This window comes from Monodelphis domestica, chromosome 4, assembly GCF_027887165.1.
Source record: "Monodelphis domestica isolate mMonDom1 chromosome 4, mMonDom1.pri, whole genome shotgun sequence".
Taxonomy (NCBI): domain Eukaryota; kingdom Metazoa; phylum Chordata; class Mammalia; order Didelphimorphia; family Didelphidae; genus Monodelphis; species Monodelphis domestica.
This window is the reverse complement of record NC_077230.1, coordinates 424,334,201-424,355,824: the sequence shown is the minus strand read 5'-3', so window position 1 is coordinate 424,355,824 and position 21,624 is coordinate 424,334,201. Positions and strand designations below refer to the sequence as shown.

Genomic DNA, 21,624 nt, shown 5'->3' with positions numbered 1-21,624 from the left:
GGAAAAGATGAAACATTTTCAAAAAACTTTAGAAATAAAAATGGCCCTAATTCACAACAACATTTTAACTGTTATTACAAATCACTACAGCCCCATAAGTGTTGAACAGTAACATGGTCATTTTATAATTGAAAATTTTTCTAGATTGGATTAATAAATAATACAGTTCTGCTCGGTTAGTGCTCATCAAGTGTTCAAGTCTGCAACACCTCAGGGCTTCAAAGCCAAGCCCAAAGTCACTTTTCTCAGTTTGTCACCTAATGATTTTCAATGTGGGAAGTCAAGAAGTTGCCTGTTTAATTCTTGGGCAGAAGTAGATAAATAAATTACAGTTTATATAAAGTTTGTTTTCAGAACCATCAGGATCGGCCAACAAGGTCAAGTTGTTTTGTTTTTTTTCAAGTGATGGACTTAAATCACTCACTGGTTTTGCACTATTTTCCCATAACCTCCTCTCCCAGCATCATAGTCTTGTCTGTACTCATTGCGCACCTGGCCCCCAGATCATCCACTTCCATATTGCCTGCCCTCTCACAATCCCGCATCCCAGTCCATGCGGATGATCCGGTCATCCAGGCGAGTCCCATTAATGTACCGCATGGTGTTCTCGGCGTCAGCACAGCAGTAGTACTCCATGAAGCAGAAGCTGCAGGCAGTTTTCTTTACTTTATCCAGGTCCATGATTATTTTCTTAATGTTCCCACTTTTACTGAAGAGTTTGTAGATCTGTTCCTCCGTGGTGTAAAAGGACAGGTTCCCGACATTCAGAGTGCAGCTTTTCTTTAATAATTTTTCTTGATCGTCCATTTTACCTCAGAAGTGCTGGTCATGGTACCAGCCGAGCTCCACATAGGAGTCGCTCTGCAGAGTGCTCAGAAGCCCACCAGACATGATGGCGATGACTGGGGCTGAGGTAATGGTGGGATGGGGTGGAGGCAGCAGTAGGATATGGAGATGGGGCTGCGAGTGAAGGCGGTGGCAGTGGTGGCAATGGTGGTGGTGGTGGCGGAGAAATGAGGCAGCCTCCGGCTGGGAGAAACACAGAAGAGCGAGTCCTTTTATTTTTAAAAATGTACATATTCTAAGTGAAAAAAATCAGAGAAGTAGGGAAAAAATTTGAAAAGAAATGAATGGTGCAAGAGAATCATTAAAAAAGAGTAAACAGTTTGGTAAAACATACACAAAAAACAACTAATGGAACAATTCTCCAGAAACTAGAATTGGTTATTTGGAAAAGGAATCCCAAAAATCCCATGAAGAATACAAGTATCAAAAATCTAGAATTGACTCGATGAAAAAGAAGGTACAAAAGCTCAGCAAAGAAAATAATTTTCTAAAAATTAGAATTGGGCCAAGAGAAATTAATGCCTCCTTGAGCCATTAAGTTACAATCAAACAAAATCAAAAGAATGAAAAATAGAAGAAAATATAAAAAAAAATCTCATTGGAAAAACAATTGACCTAGAAAATAGGTACAAGAGAAATTATCTAAGAGTCATTGGACTATCTGAAAGTCACAATAAAAAAAGAGTTTAAGTACCATGTTACAAGAAAATATTAAGGAAAACTGCCTCATAATCTCATATGAGAAGGGAACTAGAACCTGAATCTATTTATTGCTCATCTCCTGAAAGAGATCCCAAAATAAAAACTCACAGATGTATTAGAACCAAATTTAAGAATCTCCAAGCCAAGGAAAAAATACTAGAAGTAGCCTGAAATAAAAATTTAAATATCCTAGATTCACAGTCAGAATTACACAGGACCTAGTAACTCTTACATTAAAGGAATGGAGGACTAGGATTGTGAAATAGTAGATAGAATAATACCATATAGATAAACATATATAACTAACTGTTTATTTAAGCTAATGGAAGGAAGAAAATTAGGAAGATCTGAACTTAAAGGTAAAGTCAGAGTACTAAACCCCACTAATCAATGATTTGTCTACCTACAAGTCTACTTTCTAAATAATACTAGTTAATCCTTAATTACTATTTAAGATTAAGGGAGTGCTTGTAGGAACAAAAACAAAGGCCAAAGGATACCTCACAAACTAATGTCCTCTTGGATCTGGCAGAAGTCCCAGTAGAAACCAATAGTGGTACACAGGATCAGGAAGGGGAGAAATGGCTTCTCTCACATAGTCCATCTTTTTGTAGTGTTAGATTTAAAATGGTTGAAGGCCTTAAACTGTAACAGTTAAAAGAGTGATGTTGTAAACTGTAGTGAGTTAAAATGGTGGAAGATATAAGTTGTGATAGATATAAGAGAGGGTGAGTAAATTTGACCACAGAAAATATGTTTCACTACAGTGTCTTGGCTTTTAAATCAAATATAAGGTGGTCGCCAGGGAAATATTCCCAATTATTCAAATACCCAAGTCAACTGGGTTTTATAGTTTTTAATTAATACAAATGTGGAATTAAAGAATAGAGAGAAAGAGAGAAAAAGGAAATAAGTATGAAGGGCCTTAAGCCAACATGGCCTAGACCTGAGTCTTAAGAGAGAGAGATCAGTCAGTCAGTCTTTTAACACTCACCACAAGGTCTGTCTAAGCAAGGATTCTAGTGACACCAGGCCAGCTCCATCTCAGCTGACTTCACCAGAGAGAGTTCCAGCCAGAGTCCTCCTTAAAGAGCCTTACAGCCATAGACTGTTCCAAAGGGCCTCTCTCCAGAGCCTCCAGAGGGATAGAGTCCCCTTAGAGGAGCTCCAGCGAGACCTCCTTAGAGATTGTTCTCCAAGAGCTTCCCTTCTCCAGAGCCTCTCTCAAGAGATTCTTCCCAAGCGATCCTCATCAGAGATCCTCCAAAAGGATTTTTTCCCTCAAGAGATTCTGCTTTTTCTTATATAGGGATTTTTCTCCTATGTCACCTCCCCTAAGACCTTACATCTACCAATCGCTGTAGATGCCCATCTGAATTCCTGCTAAGTCGACTAATCTCCTCAGTAAGTCTGAACCAGTGAAAACACAGCTGAGTCAATTAATCTCATTAAGAGAAAACTTGCCTGACCCTTTTAGGTACCTAGCATCACATTGTATCAATTCTAAAAAACAGGCGTGGCTCAAAGAACTCCTTGCCTTATTATAAGCATGGGTCCAAGTACTTTCATTGTTTAGCAAGGAGTTTTCTCCCCTAAAGCAGTCTTAAGTATGGGTGGAGTAGAGGTCCTCCCATAGCAAAGATTTTTCTCCCCTAAAGCAGTCTTAAGTATGGGTGGAGTAGAGGTCCTCCCATTTCTGATCCTGGCGAGTTCTCACATCAAAATGGGGAATGTTTCCCAGTAGGGAATTTGTTCCAATGGAGGATTCCTCAATGTGGAAATTTTTAACATTCACAAGTCTGAGAAATTTCAAGATTTACAGTAGTATTAACTACTCTCTCTACCACTTCCAGAAGATGAAAACTTGCTTGAAGGAAGGTCCCAGTCTCTTGGCAGCTTCAAAGCCTCCCTCTCTCCTCCAGAGAAGCAACTGTAAGACAGGAACTCCTTTCTTCAGAGCTCCGGAATCTTGGCCCTGCTTCTGTCCTTGGGGATCTTCTGCTCCTGGTTTGTAGCAAAGATCTAATCCTTACAACAATTGCAATGCAGAATTACCTACCCAGTAAAACTGAACATAATACTTCAGGGGAAAAATGCATTGAAAGACAGAGTAGAGGACTTATCAAGGATTCCTGATGAAAAGACCAGAGTGTAATAAAAAATTTGAAGTTCAAATACAAGATTTGAGAGAAACATAAAAATGGTAAACATGTAAGAGAAAACTAAAGGGATCCAATAAGATGAAACAGTTTATAGTTCTACATAGGAACATCATACATGTAGCTTTTTTTTAATTTGAGAATTTTCTTTAATTACTTGATTTAGAATATTTTTCCATGGTTGCAAGATTCATGTTCTTTCCTTCCTCTCCCCCAAACTCCTCTTGTAGATGGCATGCCATTCTATTGTGCTTTATATGTGTCATTGATCAGGAACTATTTCCATATTATTAATATTTGCACTAGGGTGATCATTTAGGGTCTACATCCCCAGTCATATCCCCATTGACCCATGAGATCAAGCAGTTGTTTTTCTTCTATGTTTCAATTCCCACAATTCTTCCTCTGAATGGGGATATCATTCTTTCTCATAAGTTCCTCAGAATAGTTCTGGATCATTGCATTGCTACTAGTAAAGAAGTCCATTACATTTGATTGTTCCACAGTGTTTCAGTCTCTGTGTATATTGTTCTCCTGGTTCTGCTCCTTTCACTCTGCATCAATTCCTGGAGGTAATTCCAGGTCACATGGTATTCCTCCATTTGATTATTCCATTGAGCACAATAGTATTCTATCCCCAGCATATACTACAACTTGTTCAGCCATTCCCAAATTGGAGGGCATCGCCTCATTTTCAAACTTTTTTGCCACCACAAACAGTGCAACTATAAATATTCTCCCCCCCCCCCTTTTAAACATTATTTTATTTGGTCATTTTCAAACATTATTCATTGAAAACAAAGATCATTTTCTTTTCCTCCCCCCTCCCAATACCCCTCCCATAGCCCACACACAATTCCACTGGGTATCACATGTGTCCTTGATTCAAACCCATTTCTATGTTGTTGGCATTTGCATTAGGGTGTTCATTTAGAGTCTCTCCTCAATCATATCCCCTCAACCCTCAAGCAGTTGCTTTTCCTCAGTGTTTTTACTCCCACAGTTTGTCCTCTGCTTGTGGATAGTGTTTTTTCTCCTAGATCCCTGCAAAGTGTTCAGGGACATTGCATTGACACTAATGGAGGAGTCCATTACATTCAATTGTACCACAGGGTAGCAGTCTCTGTGTACAATGTTTTCCTGGTTCTGTTCCTTTTGCTCTACATCACTTCCTGGAGGTTGTTCCAGTTTCCATGGAATTCCTCCACTTTATTATTCCTTTGAGCACAATAGTATTCCATCACCAACATATACCACAATTTCTTCAGCCATTCCCCAATTGAAGGGCATTCCCTCATTTTCCAATTTTTTGCCACCACAAAGAGCGCAGCTATGAATATTCTTGTACAAGTATTTTTCCTTTTTATCTCTTTTTGGTACAAACCCAGCAGTGTTATGGCTGGATCAAAGGGCAGACAGTATTTTATCACCCTTTGGGCATAGTTCCAAATTGCCCTCCAGAATGGTTGGATCAATTCACAACTCCACCAGCAATGAATTAGTGTCCCCACTTTGCCACATCCCCTCCAGCATGCATTACTTTCCTTTGCTGTCATGTTAGCTAATCTGCTAGGTGTGAGGTGATATCTCAGAGTTGTTTTGATTTACATCTCTCTGATTATCAGAGATTTAGAGCACTTTTTAAAATGCTTATTAATACTTTTGATTGCTTTATCTGAAAACTGCCTATTCATGTCCCTTGCCCATTTATCAATTGGAGAATGGCTTGATTTTTCATACAATTGATTTAGCTCTTTGTAAATTTGAGTATTGTTTCCCAATTTGTTGCTTCCCTTCTGATTTTAGTTACATTGATTTTGTTTGTACTTGTTGTGTATTACCCAGCATTTTGATTTCTACTCCTGTTCCTGCCTTTTCTTCCTTCACTATTTCCTTCTACACCAGTTTGTTTCCAATCAGTTCCCCTAGTTCCCACCCCTATTTTACTTCCCTTTCTACCCCCCTCCCTGATTATTCCCCCACATTATTTTCCCTATAGTCTTTATAAAATCACCCCCCTGCCCCCTCCCTCCCTTATACTGCTTCCCTCCCCACCAGTCCATTTGTTACCCTTCTACTCCCCTATAGGGCGCAAATATATTCTCTGCCCCAATGGATTGGATTGTTCTTCCATCTTTGGGTCAATTTCAAAGCACGTAAGAGTTGGATATTTCAGATCTCTGAACTCTTTACCCTTCCAGTGTATTGATGTTCTTCCCCCTCCCACCATGAGCTTCTTTGTGACATATAAATTTACCCCCATTTGTTTCTTTTCCCATTTCTTTTAATATTAACCTATCTTAAGCTCTAGTTATACATATATGTATATATATACACATATACATGTGTATACATTTATGCATTCATATATCTATATACCTATTTATATCTTGTCCTTTCACCCATTACAGTTAGTCACTGTTCCTTCTAAGTGTACTTCTTTTTGCTACCCAGGTAATAACAATAGTTTTTAAGAGTTGCCAATGACCTCTTTTCTTATAGGGATACATATCATTTTAACTTATTCAGTCTCTTAAAATTTTTTGTTTTGTTTTGTTTTCCTTTTTTCCCTCTTTTTAAATTACCTTTTGATGATTCTCTTGAGTTCTGTGCTTGGACATCAAATTTTCTGTTCAGGTCTGGTCTTTTCTTTACAAATTCTTGGAATTCTTCTATTTTGTTGAATGACCATACTTTACTTTGTAAGAATATAGTGAGTTTTGCTGGGTAGTTGATTCCTGGTTTTATACCTAGTTCCCTTGCTTTCTGGAATATCATATTCCATGCCTTTTGTTTTTTCAGTGTGGATGCCGCCAGATCCTGCATTATCCTCACTGTGGTTCCGTGGTATTTGAATGATTTCTTCTTGGCAGCTTGTAATTTCTTTTCTTTGGTCTGATAGTTCTTGAATTTTGCTATAACATTCCTGCATGTTGTCAATTGGGGATTAAGTACAGGAGGTGTTCTGTGGATTCTTTCAATCTCCACTTTTCCCTCTTGTTCTAGGATATCAGGGCAGTTTTCTTTAATAATTTCCTGTAGTATGATGTCCAGGTTTTTTTCTCTTGTCATGGTCTTCTAGTAGACCAATGATTCTTAAGTTGTCTCTCATTAAATCCTTTGTTCTGTGAATGAGATGCTTCATATTTTCCCCAATTTTTTGATTCTTTTGGTTTTGTTTTATAGTGTCCTGCTGCCTTGTGAGGTCACTTAATTCGAGTTGTTGTATTCTGGTTATTAAAGACTATATTTCATCCCTGGCTTTTTGATCATCCTTCTTTTTCTGGTCTGATTTTCTATGGAGGTCATCTTTCATCCTCTTTACCTCATCTTTCATCTCCTATGTCTCATTTTCCAGCTGGTTGGTTTTGGCTTTCAAGACACTATTTTCTCATTTTAGTTCAAGTGCCTCTGTTTCCAAATGACTTATCTTAGTTTATAATTTCTTTTCCCAATTGTTTTCAGCCTCTCTTAATTGTGTTTTGAATTGCATTTTGAGTTCTTCCAAAGCCTTTATCCAATTCGCTGGGATTTCTGATTTATCATATGCTGATCCCTCCCCCTCTGTTCCATTTGCTGTTTAGAAGCTATCTATTGTAATTTGTTTCTTCTTTTTCTGTTGTTTGCTCATATACACCCCTTCTTTGTTCCCTGTATTTGTCTGTGTTCTTGCTCCTCTCATTTTTTTTTGGTTTTGGGGGCTTCTGACGGTCTCCCCTCTTGGAGCTTTGACAGAAGATCTCTTGGTGCAGTCTGTGGAGGAGGGTTGTTGGGTTTTGAGCTTTGCTGTCCTCTAGAGGCTTTTGATTGGATTAATGTCCAAAAGTCAATGAGGTGTGTGTGTGTGTGTGTGTGTGTGTGTGTGTGTGTGTGTGTGTGTGTGTGTGTGTGGAGCCTGGGCTTCCCTGAGTTCTGAAGACTTTTGATGGGATTAAGTTCAGCTGGGTTGGGCTGGGTGCTCTGAGTCCAAATTCTCCTGGAAATCTGGAGCAAATATGGAGGATCTCCACTGCTTTGGTCAGGATGCCAGGTTTATGCTCCCTCTCCAGCTCCTTCCCCGCCATCTGTGTTCAATGCCCTGAGCTTGGCACAGCCCTACCCACAAGGTACACCCTCCACACCAGCACCTTTGCCCACCCAGAGGTTCCTGCTGCTGCTGGAGGCTCAGCTCTCTAGGTGGATGGGTGGAGGTGTCCTGGGACCTTCCTTCTGCCTTCCCCTTAAACCTGAGTGTTCTTGGATTCCAGTTTTGGGGGGGCAGCGTACCTTTTGAATTGAGTCCAGAAGGAAGGTTCCTTGTCTCTGTCTTTTTCTTAGATTTGATTTTCAGTCCCCTCTGAGCATTCAGTTTGTGATCGATAAGGAAGGGTATTCAGAGGTCTGAACTTCTGCTCCTTCTAGGCTGCCATCTTGACTCCAACCCCTTTGCTTTATAAATTCTTGCTGTTTTGCAAGATCATTGGCTTACAACTGCCTAATTCTGGTCTTTAAGGACTGGTTTTCTGATATAATCTTTTTATTTTCCTTTTTGGTTTGGTCTATCTTGCTTTTTGTGGCTTCCAGTTATTTCTCTAAATGGGAGTTATTGTCCTTTAAACTGTTATTTTCTTTTTGAACTATTTCTTACTTTTCTTGCCAGAAGGTTTCCATATTTTTGATAAGTTCTAATTTAAATTCTTCCAGAGCTCATTGCCAATTTCTATTTTTTGGAAGGTTTTGGTACATTTATTTGTATTTCCTCTTCTGTTATTTCCTCTGTACTCTGGGTTTTTCCTCCATAAAAAAATATCTAGGGTCAATGCCTTCTTGTTTTTCTTAGTGTTGGGAAATTGTTCTTGTGCACTGTTTGCCATCATCATGGTGGTTTTCCCTTCCATTTCTAGTCAGAAATCTAAGTGAGGAGGGAAGGCTTTCTATGTATGGTACTAAGGAGCTACGTTTTTGCCTGTGGCCACCTCTTGAGTCTCTTCAGCTTCTACTGAATGCTGACATTCTCTGTGCTATCTACACTAGGATGCCCAAAGTCTGCTCTCTGAAACCTGCTGGGGTTTCAGGTCTAGCTGCTCTCAAGGGTTGGTCTTTGGTGGTCTTAGTCAGCTACCAAAGACCTAGAGGTTCCCCTCACTCACTCACTGATTCTAGCAGATACTGGTTCTGACTATGGCTCTGTAGATGGAAGAGGGAAGATCAGCTCAGATTCTGGTGGAAGGTTTTTCACCCAATAATAGTGTGGAGATGCCCAAATACCACATACCTTCAATGATGTGTCCTACTGTAGAGTCCCTTCATTCATAAGAATTTGTGTTTTGGGGGCCTATTGTTATAGTCTATATTGGTAGGTGGTAAGGAGAGGAAGAGTCCTAGGTCTAGACTGCCTCCATGTTTACCCAGAAGTCTCATTACATATATTTTTAAGATTTCTTATATAGCATTGATATTCATTGTTCCTTCAGTGTTGTAATTCAATTGTAAATTGATCTGATCCTGGGGACTTTTTCATAGGGAACTCATTTGTAGTTTCTTCAATGTCTTTTTATAAGATCAAGTTATTTAAGTATTCTATTTGTAATACTGGGAATCTGAGTAATTCATCTTTTTGTAAGAATTCATCTATTTCACCTACATTTTGGTTTTGCTGTCACATCATTGGTCAAAATAAGTCCTCAGAATTTCTTTAATTTCAACTTCATTGCTAACTCATTCATCCTTTTCCTTTTTGTTATTAGTAATGCTGTGTTTTTCCTTTAATCAAATTAACCAATTGTTTATCTACTTCATTGTTATTTTTATTTAAAAAAAACAAATCTTATTTCATTTAATTCTTTTTTTTTTACTTTTGATTTTATTTAACTCTCTTCTGATTTTCAGTATTTCCATGTTTGTGTTTAATTGTTAAATTAAAATAAAAAAGTTAAATCTCCTGATCTTCCCAGGAAACTGGAGTCAGTTGTATCCACAGACAGACCTAGAGAGGTTAAGATGCCCTAGATCACACTAGATGTCAACTGATACTCTCTGAAACTTCTTGGAGTAATGAGCGAAAGTCCTTCTGGTCGTGGTAGTACCACCCTGAGGACAGAAGGAAACCTATAGCAAGAGAGCAACATCTGAGACCAAGGATGATTGCATGAGCATGATTCGCATCTGATCATAGTGGGGCAAATGATGGAGTGCATCCTCAACCATGAAGGGATTAGGTTGGATGTGAGCCTGTTTAAGGGTTTCAGCACTATTATAGAGTCAGTGTAGGAATCCTGTTCAGTTCTCCAAGGTAAACCAAATCATTATTGGAACAGAAATGAGCAGGTAGTCAAGTCCTTTAAAACTGTATCCTGTTAGACCCGTGGAGTCAAGGAAAGCCCCTGGGGCTGTTTCCTTGAGATACAACTTGCTGACAGCTCTCCTCCATCTCTCTTTCAATTAATCTCCATCCTGCCCTCTCCCTGTTCCCTTTGCTGCCTCCCCATTCTTTTCCTCTCTGTCTTCCTAGATCTTATCTCTTTTATTTTGGGACTTCAAAAGTCTAGGTCTAGCACCTCTACTTCTAAAAGCAGATAAATAAAACTGTTTCCTAGAGAAAAAAAATGTTTAAAAGAAAAGGAGGAGCAATGAATAACCCTGAAAAGAAGAGCAATGAGATATACAGGGCAGTAAATACTGTGAAAGGCAATATTAGGGAAGGGAGAGAGACCAGGACCCTAGAGAAGGTCAAGGAATTGAGGAATCATCTTGATTTCTCTCCCACATTTTAGAAGACAGACTAGGAGAAAGGAGAGTTGGAGGCAACACAATCCTACTCTTCCATTTTCTGGTAAAAAATAATAGTAGAGTTCCCAATCAGAGTCACTGCTCCCAGGATTCCAATCATAATCCCAGCTTCTTCTGAAAAAAAGTCATGACCTCCTCTTAAGAGTTTATCTTTGGGGGCATCTGGGTAGCTCAGTGGATTGAGAGCCAAGTCTAGAGACAGGAATTCCTGGGTTCAAATATGGTCTCAGACAATTCCTCTGTGTGTAACCCTGAGCTAGTTACCTAACCCCCATTGCCTAGCCCTTCTCCCTTGGAATCAATACATAGTATTGATTCTAATACAGAAGGTAAGGGTTTTTTAAAAAAGTAATTGTTCTGTGATAGAGACAAGAGAAAACAAAGGGAGTCTGAATGTTGCTTTTAGGAGAAAAGAGATTGACACATTCAGAAATAGTTGCTACCTGATTATTATAACCCACTGAGCATCCCATGGCAGGGGCATAGAGACCATTATAACTCTACCAGGCCTGAGAGACACATCTCTTCTCCACCTCAATTCTTTTCTGCTTTGGGCTAACCATATCTAGTACCTTCAATTGTTCCTTCAATTAAATATGTGTGTTCTCATGTCTCTTCTCTGCTCATGACTCCCTATTGACTACAGACTATCCTTTAGTGGTCTTAGTCTAGCATTAAACTTTAACCCTTCCCAAAATGGCAGCAAGCCTTTCAGATACTTCTGGCCATGCATTGTCTGCTCAGACAGTCTGGGTCTACCTTTGGTACTCAGACTCACACTCTGAATTTTCCCTCCTCTGACCCTTTGTTCAGGCTATGTTCAGGTTTTACAAAGAGATTTTATAGATGGTCTTATTTGATCCAACAACATTATTAGGGAGATATTATTATATCCATTTAACTGATGAAAAGACTGAGACATAGATAGGGACTTGCTAGTAAGTCAGAGAGCCAGTAACATTCTGAGACAGGATAAGAACTCAGATCTTTCTCACTCTTATTCCAACACTAGTCACTATGCCATGCTCACTGTTCCTTCATATTCTCCCCCCACTTCAAAAGGTGGCTAGCTGACCTCAGATTTGTCACCTTCCTGGTCAGTCTTACTTGGATTTACTAGACATAAATGGGAGGCTCACTCTTCTTTACCTTAAACTTCCCAACAGAGACCTAAGGACAGAGTGCAAGCTCTTCCAAAATAACACAAAGAAAAGTCAAGGAAGCTGAAATATTTCTTTGGAAATTAATCCTAAGACAGATGGCTAAGGATGACTCAGGAAGGAAGCCTGGCTATCCTACTGGATACTGCCTACTGTCGTCGGCATGAGAGGCATTACTGTGGGTTTAAAATCTCTAGACTTGAACCAGGTCTCTCCTGACTCTCAGTCTGAGGCTCTTCCTTTTGTACCCTGTTACTAACTGATTTATTCCCACTTTCTGCCTTTCCTTTTATTTCCTCTTCAGAGTAAAAGTAATGTTTCACTTTCTGAGCACAATATCCCCATAGCCTTTCTCTAGGCCATCCTCTCCAGCCACCACCAATATCCTCAACAAGGCATAGAGGTAAGTAACCCTGGCTTCTTGAAGTCCAGGTCAAGGAAACATAAATTCTTCTTGGTTCTTCCAAGCTAGAATGGCCTCAAATCCAAGTACAAGATGCTAGATGAAGGAGTCTATCATCCCTGGACCAACTTGCCTCAGCCCAGCAAGACTGAACACCCGGGGCTTGGGCTCCTTATGAATGTCTTTGTCAGCCACAGGAACTGAAGATAAACTTTTCCTAAGGCCTGGAGGACTTGTGATCTGCACCAGAGAAAGGGGTGTCCTTGCCATTGAAATCACAGGTTCTTGGTCTCTGGCCTGAAGCCTTGGCAAGGTCTTAGACAGGCCACTTCCATACCACTTATTTTATTATAAGGTAAGAAAGAGAACTAACACAGTCATTTTCTGTCTATTCTCTGCACAGCGCCTCTGTCCACACCTATCATTGTCACCTCCAACAATACTGCAGTGGAGACCAAGGACTTCTCATTCACATGCCAGGCTACAGGTCAAATTCACACTTACAGGTGGTTCATAAACGGACTTGCCCCAGCTGGTAGCAGGATACAACTGTCCCAGGATAAGAGCACACTCACTATCCGCAGGCTCACAAGAAGGGAAAACAAAGGACCCTATGTGTGTGAAATCAAGAACCCATTTTATAGCAATAGGAGTGATCCATTCACACTGGATGTTGCCTGTGAGTAAATTTGTTCTTCCTATATAGTGCATGTGTATAGCCTGGTGGTGTGTTCCCAGAGGTCAGGATAATTCAGTCACTTCTCTGAGCTAAAGATTAAGGCTCTGAGTTTCCCAACTCCCTTAACGTTTAGTGAGTCAGCATTGGTCTTGTCATGCTTACTGGTGGAGAGTGGCTGACCTGGAGAAAGTCCTAAGGTCTTCCATGTTCAGACCCAAACTCAAAAAGTAGAGGAGGAGCTGTGCATTTCCCAGCTCAAGGGAGGATCAGGGAGACACAATGGTACCTGTTGATGGGTTCCCAAATAGGAGATGCCCCTTCTTTCTTCCACAATCTCAGTATGGAATCCTTCTCTTTCCTCCAGATGGCCCAGATACCGCCACGATTGTCCGTACAGTTGACGAGTACCCTATTGGGGCAAATATTACCTTGAGCTGTTCTGCTACATCAAACCCACCAGTCCAATTCACTTGGTTACAGAATGGACAACCTGTCAGCAACTCAGCCACATTTTCTTTTATTGCATCCCTGAGTCTTGCTGGAACTTATACCTGTAGTGCGGCCAACTCATTCACTGGCTTGACGCGCACCGCAACCAAGAATGTTATAATCTATGGTGAGTAGCTGGATTGGGCTCCCAACTTTGTGTTGGGATTTCTCCTTCCCTGCCATGAGTGAAACAGAGATTAGTGACATTATGCCCTCCTGGTCCCATGGCATAATGTGTTGTAGTAGAAGGAGCCCTGAGCTCAAAATCTTAAAACTTGGGTAGAATCCTTGCTTTCCTGTCTACTATCTGTGTAGTTAGTGTGTCTACTCTTTCTCAGCCTCAGTTTCTTCATCTGGAAAAATGGATGATTTTTGCTCTGTATATAATATGATGCTATGAGGAGAAGGTCCTTTTCACATGGTAGGTACAAAAAGCACGTGAGTTGTCTTCATCCTGGTGACATACAATTTTCTTTGTCTCCCAAAATTCTAGCACTGCAGCTTCAATGACTGACCCATACTTTTTCCTCCAGTCCATTTCCCTTTGTGTTGTGGACCCAAAGAGTATTTCTAGTCCTGGTTGGAGTATAAGCTATGGTTATGCAATGGGGCTGGACTTGATCTCCTTTAGCAGATAAATTCTGGAGTTGGAAAGGAAAATTTAAACTTTGTCTCCTTTTATACACAGCGATTCACCATTGCACCTATATTTTTCCTCTTTGTGGCATAAAATGCCGCATGGAAGCATGTCTTATTTAACCTGGTTCTGATCTATTGGCTTTAGCATCCAGTTGTTGGGTCTACAGTATAATCCCTGCTTCCTAATTAATTGACTAGTCTGTCTCTCCTAGGTAGAGATGACAGACTTTCCACTTCCCTAATCACACTCGTGTGTAGCAGGACCATAGAGAGATCATCTCTGTCCTTATTTTATTTTTATTTAATGGAGCTTTATTGTTACAAACCTCAGGGACATCCCAACTTCCTGTCCCTGATTCTGGGGATGTTTTGAGTGGAGAGCAGGGGGGAAGAGTTAGAATTGTGAAATGCATAAGTGACCTTGGGAAAGTCAGACACTTTAGAGGAGGGATGATTTTTTGTTGGCCTAAATCTGTACATAAAGATCCCTAAATTCCACATTTTAATTTAGCATTTAAATTATTTGTGTTATTATATTTTCTTATGTTAACTATTTCCCAATTACCTTTTCACCTGGTTTAGGCATCACCTGGGAATGTTGCAGGCTATGTATTTGTCAAACTGTGTTCTAAAGTAACTTTTTCTTAGTTTAATTTTTTCCAATTAACCAAAATCTATTTTCTGTCCCCCTTGTCCCCCATCTGACTAATGAAAAATAAAATTTTGGGGAGAAGTATGGACTGTGCCTGCCTGTAGCCACAAAATAATATGTTCTTGGGTGGACACCTGAGAAGGAGAAAATGGGTGAAAGGGATATAGAGAAAGAGGGAATATAATAAAGGAAGAAAAACTCAGAGACAAGGCTTAAAGAGCATGGTATCCAGCCTCCTCTGGTGTGATCCCCTGATGGTGGTAGAGAGAGAGAGTGAGCTACATATGTCCGCAATCTTTTATTGGAGGATCAAGGAATGAGGAATGGGAGATAGTTAATGATCATGTGACATGGCATAAGACTTCACATTGACTCAATTGACAACCACAAGATCGAAGAGGAGGAGTTTAATTAAGCATGTGGCCTGGTATGCAATCTTGTCTGACAAGTTGGGAACTAGGACCTTGTGGCAGCCTACCCAGGAATTCTTCTGACCTTTGGACTATAGATTTGGAGAGTGGTCACAATTAATAAAGGACCAATTAAATATAATTATCAAGAACTAACATGCCAATGAATCTGGTACATGAGCACATAGGTTATGATATTAATACATTAATAATACTTTCAAGATTAGAATATACCTGAAATGTGACATGGACAAATAAAGAAATCTAATTCCCATGCTCAAAAATTATCTGTTGCAACATACACCCTGAGTCCTTCCCATTTCTGAAGTGAGACAGCTGATTTCATAGGAAATGTGTAGTTTTTAGTGTAAGAAGTAATTTATTTCATCATGGGTCTTCTGCAATCCTGGTTGTCCACTGCATTGATCCGAGGTCCCAAGTCTTTCAGAGTTGTTTGCCTTCAGAATATTGTCATTATTGTATAAATTATGCTCTTGGTTCTACTCAGTTAAAAAAATGGAGGATAGGGATATTAGAATCAGATAAGATGCAGAAGTAGCTCAGGAAGCTGGCAAAGTAGATGGAATGTAATAAGACAAATGTTATTGTGGAATGATATCAGATCCTATCCTTAAGTACAAAAAAGTCCAAAGCCCCAAAAAAGCAATGGCTTTGATGGGGCAGTGACTGGTACCCATACCATAGAAAAACAGTTGAAGTAATGAGGGATCATTGATTTAAAAAAGGATAAAATGGAGATTGACTTTTAATGCCATGTTAGATTACATAAAGAGATCTTGGGGATGTCTGAGAGAACCACAAACTTAATATCAGTTGGTAAGGTAACAGGGGAGTCGTAGTTCAGTCCTTTCCCCTCCCCCAGGGCAGTTGAAAAAAAACATAATGCAAACTATTTTTTTTTATCCCTTACCTATCAGCCTTAGAATTAATACTATGCAATGAGATTTAAGTGAGTTGCCAGGATAATATAGCTAGGAAGTGTCTGAGGCCAGATTTGAACCCAGAATCTCCTATATCTAGGCCTGGTTCTCAGTCCACTGAACTTCAGAGCTACCCCATCCACTAATGCAGTCTTAAGAGAAGCACGTCCACTTCTTAGATTAAAGAGATAGCCATCCTTCTGTACTATCAGATGACACTTGAATTATTGTATTTGGTTCTACATGACATAATTTACAAGGGGCATTAGTGAACTGGAGAGTGTTCAGATTGGTGAGTCTGGAGTCACTGAAGATCAATTGAGGGAGTTCTGCATATTAATCAAAGTAATGCAAAGTTTTGGGGAGAGTCCTGATAGCAATTTTCTGGACTCTTATGTGGAAGAGGAATTAGAACTCTTCTGTTTGGCCTCAGAGGGCTGAACTAGAATCATAGAGGCAAAAGGTGATGGGAAACAAAACCCTTGTGTGTGAGGAGAAATTCTTAAAAAGTCATTATTAAGTCATATAGGAGAAGGGGTATGTGGTTGAATGGAGAGGGAGGGGCTGGTCAGGGGGTGGGGAGGTAGGGTTAAAAGATTGGGGGTGTGGTGGGGTGGGGAGGGGAGGAGAGGATGAGATATAGTCAGAGGACAGGTGAGGTCAAGAAGAGGAGTCACAGTAAGGAGGGCAGGGAAAAGGATGGCCAAGAGACCAAGGTTAGAGATGGTTAAGGTAGGGATAGAGAAGACGGTTGTGGATTGGGTAGTGAGAAGAAGAAGTAAATTCTTGAGTATATGGGCAGTGGGATTGAGAGTTATATGGTAAGTGAGGGTAGTGAGGAAAATTGGGAGGAAAGGAGATGGGAGGAGTGGGGAATGAGCAAAGTCTGACTGGGAGAGGAGCTGTAGGGTTCAAGTCCTGTTTTGGGTTAAAATGAGGAGAGACTTCCTCACAGTCTAGGTGGGATGATAGGGTGTTTTTCTTGCTAGATCTAATCAAGGGTTCAGGAGGAGGAATTGAAGGAGTTAAGCCAGAATGATCTAGTTCCAAATAAAGAATAGTTTCCTCACTGGAGGGGATGGTTAATTTATCAAGATGATATGCCCACAAGAGCCAGTATTTATAATCTTTGTAATCTTTGTTTTTAATGACTAACTTCAAATCTTTTAAGATCTTGAAGTCAAAAGATCTGTATTTTGGCCAGGTAAAGGAATTTGTCCATCTTAGGCTTTGCAAAGTTTTTTAGCTTTCTTTTTTTTGGTCATCTAATTCTCCTTAGGAAGATTAAGAACACCCCAGGAATTAAAAAGTTTATGCAGGGGTGAATCTGGAAGAATATTTTTCTTGATTTCCATTGTCTTGTTGTAATATTTCCCATAAGGTCTAGTCTGTCTGTTTTAATCTGCCTATTTAAGCTAGTCTGAGAATTTCTAATTGATCATTATACAATGAAAGGTCCCTCTATTAATCCTTACACTCAAAAATCTAAATAACCCCCCCAAAAACTAACTCCTTACAGAGTTTTCTTCTTGCCTTCAAACAGGCCTGACTTAATCTACTCTCACTGACTAAAGATTTAACCTCTAACTTTCTAGCCTATTCTTATTCATAAATTTTCTTAGAGCAATTTATGAAACTCAAAAGGTCAGTTTCTCTGTGTAGAGATGCTGAATGGAGCCCCTCAGCCTCCCTCAGTCAGAGAAGAAAAGGCTTCTGATAGTTGCTCCAAACTGCTCTTTAACTGCTCTTTAGCCTCCCCTGTGGTTCTCAAGGGAAAAGCTCTCTGTAAATCAGAATCATTCTAAATTGTATTTCTCCACTCTAAAATAAACAGTATCTAAAGTCTCTAAAAGCTTCTTTGGCTGTCTGTCAGTCAAAGATCCAGCCAACTACTCCCAAGCAAGTCAGAGAGAGGCAGGACCCCTGAGGAAGTCAGAGACTGGACCCAGAGCTTACCAACTGTCTCTCTTCTGAACGTAATGGGGTTGAGATCTACTTCCTTGGGTCTCTCAAAGGAGACAACAGAAAAGGGAAAAACCCTTTCTCTGACCTAGACCCCTGCTCCTAAGGAGACTAAATAGCTAAGTAAAACTCATGATAATCAACATTACTATTTTTAATAGAATTCATTTTAGATTCGTTGGACTCTTGTGCACTTACTTGAGATCTTGCTCTGCAATCTGCATCCTCTTTTTTCCTGTCCAAGCAGGGTGGGATGGGGATGGGGGGAGGAAACAAAGACTTGCCTGGGAGAGACATGAGGCCTCATATTCTGCCCCTTCAGTTTTATGGCTGTGGATGTGGACAGAATAACTCCATGGGGACTCTCCCATAGAGGTGCTAGTGGGTTCAGGCTTAGTTTTCCAGGTTTTCAGATACATGAGGTCCCCTGGCTGTGCTGGGTGTTGAGTTTCCTGCCTACCCCCAGTAAAGACTTAGAGAAAGTCTTGATAAATAGGCCTAAAGTATTAAGAGAACTGTGTAAGAGTCTATGTTTCAGGGTCCAAGAGGAAGTCAGTGGTGAGGAAAGGTCTGCCATGAAGGACTTCAAGGGGACTCAGCCCCAAATGATCTCGAGGGCCTATTCTAATTGAAGTGGGCCCAATGCAGAGTGCATGGACCCATTAAATCTTTGCTTCCTCAAAGAGTTTGGTAGCAGTTTCTTTCAGGGTCTGGTTCTACTTTTATCTTTCCTGAGTACTGAGGATGCCAGGAGCAATGAAGATAGTAGGTTATGCCCAAAGTATTAGCAATCATAGGAATAATCTGTGAGGTGAAGGTGGGATCATTATCACTTTAATAGTATGATCTAGGTCAACCCTAGGAATTACCTCACTAAGAAGGGCTTGTTACATATTCCCGTTTTGTGTTCTGCTAGAGAATGCCTCTACCCATCCAGTAAAGGCACCTACAAAAACTGAGGACCCTATACCTTATAATTTAAATTTACTTTATATTAAATTTATTGTAAACATAAATTCTGATACTCTTGAAATTATTTTAATTGTAGCATAATTTCATATAAAATAACATATTAACATAATCAATAACATAATATCAAAACAAGTGGATAGTTGTACAGTAAAAAAAAGAATATCTAAGTCATTTACAGTTGATGTTCATACAATGTTGCTCTTACTGTATGCAATGTTCTCCTGGTTCCAGTCACCTCACTTTCCATCAGTTCTTGAGAGTCTTTCCAGGGATTTCTAAAAGCATCATGTTCATCATTTCTTATAATACATTAGCACTGGCCAGGCAGTTGTAAAGCAATGGTCAATGGACTCCCCATTTAGTCCAAAGACTCAAACTCATACTAAAAAAAAGCATAAAAAAACCTAACGTATAACCCCAAAAATATATAATCAGGATACAAAATTGGGTAATGTAATTTATAATTGGAGGAAATTTTAGGGATTTTCAAAGTTTGGAGATGGAGGAGGAAGTCCTCAGGGTCCTCTATTTAAAAAAATGAAAAGAATGGAGTGGGGAAAGAGGGGATTTAGTTAGGTTTCTCAGTAAATTGAGAGTCAGGTCTGGAGATAGAAGGCCCTAGATTCAAATCTGGACCTAGACACTTTCCCGCTATGCAACCCTGGGCAAGTTACTTAACCCCCATTTCCTAGCCTTACTACTCTTCTGCCTTGGAACCAATCCTTAAACAGAATGTTAAGAGTTTAAAAACAAAAACTAAAAAGAATTCTGATGAATTATATCTACCAATATATGTGAAACAATAAATGATTGATGTAATCTAGTTTCCCATGACTGGCTAACAGAAAGGAAAATGGAAGAGAGTACATGTGACAGTACAAAGTAGAATCTGTTTACAACAAAGAATCTGATTGGTCTTTCTGATTCTCACAACAAACTAAATGCATTTTGTGCCTCATCTTGATTTTATCTCAACTGTTTGAAAGGTTATATCAGAAATACAGGTACTAGACCCTGAGGTCCCTTGAAAATTACCTTTTCTTGTCTACTTGGTTATCACCATTTAATGGATTAGTTTCCAAATTTGGCAAATGGGATTTTCAGCTTCATGTATGTTTTTTTGTCCTATGCATTAATTCTTCCTCTTAACTGGGTGAGAGGTTCAGCTAATGGCTTTTTCTTGTCATGTAATATTTATTCGGATTTTGATGGTATGATAGACCTTGGCTTCACATATAGAAGAGTGATAAATGGGACAATTGGTTGGCTTCTCCCCCTTAATCAAAAAGTGAGTTAAGACAAAGTAAAAAGGGAAAATAACTAAGTGCAGGAGGCACCTGAAAGTGGGGTGGGGTGGGAGACAAGAAGAAGGATGTCTGGCCAAACTGTTATAGGTAAATTTTGGAAGGGTAGAAGGAAGGTTATATACACAGGGAGAAAGCACAATTATATAAAATGAACTTATTAACAAAGAACGGATGAAGGTAAAAGGGAAAAGGGAAAGGGTTGCATCTGATTCTTATTCCAGTTATTAAAAGCACTATCTAACTACACTAAACTAAAGCCCTAGGTTTTCTAAGGGTAGTCCAATAGAGAACTCAGAATCTCACCACAGAGTCCTTGGCAGGTTGGGTAGCAGGAATATAGCTTTTGGGTCCTCAGACATTCCAGGGAATAGAGAGAAAGGCTCCTCTAAAATGCTCTGTCCACCAGAAATGTATGGGAAATCTTCCTTTCAACCTTGTTTGATGGTATTCAAGGCAGGTACCTTGCAAGATGTCCAGGAGAGTCCAGGAGAGTTCAGATATATACCCTTCAAGCTTGACCTTCAGCTACAGACAGTTTACCCTTCAACAGCTTGGAACTCTGACCCAGCCAGCTCATGGAGAATTCTGAGTCTTGGGGTCTGTCAATCATTTCTTTGCATCTTTTGTGCACTTTGTAACTTCCCTCGCTACAAAACTAAAAACAGGTGGAACAGAATCCAGCTCAATCCAGCATAGACAGCATCCACAAAAAAAACAAAGTATAAGCCTCCCCAAAGCAAGTCAGCCAGGCTACCACCATGCATATATGGTAACGTAGCAAATAAAAAGGGAGCTCTGCTCAGAGTTATGTGTTTATTAATAAAGTTAGACAGAGAGAGAGATAGAGAGAGAGAAAGAGAGAGAGACAAAGAGAAAAAGGGAGGGAAAGAAAGATGAGAGAGGGGGAAAAGAAGGATAGATGGAGATAGAGAGACAGAGAGAGAGAGAAAGACAAAGAGAAAAAGGGAGGGAAAGATGAGAGAGAGGGAGAAAGAAGGATAGATGGAGAGAGAGAGACAGACAGAGAGAGAGAGAGAGAGAGAGAGAGAGAGAGAGAGAGAGAGAGAGAGAGAGAGAGAGTTCCTTTAAGGCATGATCAGGTTGAATAGACCTGTTTCTTCATTGGCTGGTTTAGGCGTTATCCTATCACACAGTAGTGGCTCCCCATAGAGCTGAAGTATTAGGAACCCTAAGAGATCCCCACCTGGGTTTAAAAGTTTCTCCCAGCTCATTTACTTTCATAAGTTATGCCATTGTGGCAATATTCTTCTGTCTCTTCCCCCTTTACTAGGAAGGCTCAAGGTTGACTCTATGCCACATTGTGACCCACCTTAATTGCTGATCCTCATGCTGATGCCAGAGGCATCAGGTGTTAGACCCAAAGCATCTAGGATACCCCAGGCACTTAGCAGGACCCAATATAAAAAGCTTGGTGAAGAGATCCCTCCACTCTAGGAATATTAACATATAGACAAAGGTCAAAAAATAATCTGGAAAAAATTAACAAAAGACAAAAAACAGAACCAAAGAAAGTT

General features: G+C 39.9%; 1 protein-coding gene and 1 pseudogene across 1 annotated transcript in view; one reads left to right on the top strand and one right to left on the bottom strand.

The window, feature by feature from the left end:
- LOC103092368 (uncharacterized) overlaps positions 1–21,624 on the top strand; it is a 1,666,349-nt gene that overhangs the window by 1,604,664 nt on the left and 40,061 nt on the right. Inside the window, exons 106-107 of the mRNA XM_056825346.1 lie at positions 12,442–12,717; positions 13,082–13,333. Of these exons, the coding sequence (XP_056681324.1) occupies positions 12,442–12,717; positions 13,082–13,333 (528 nt within the window). The remainder of the gene's footprint in view (positions 1–12,441; positions 12,718–13,081; positions 13,334–21,624) is intronic.
- On the bottom strand, positions 421–20,385 carry LOC103104571 (nuclear cap-binding protein subunit 2-like; annotated as a pseudogene).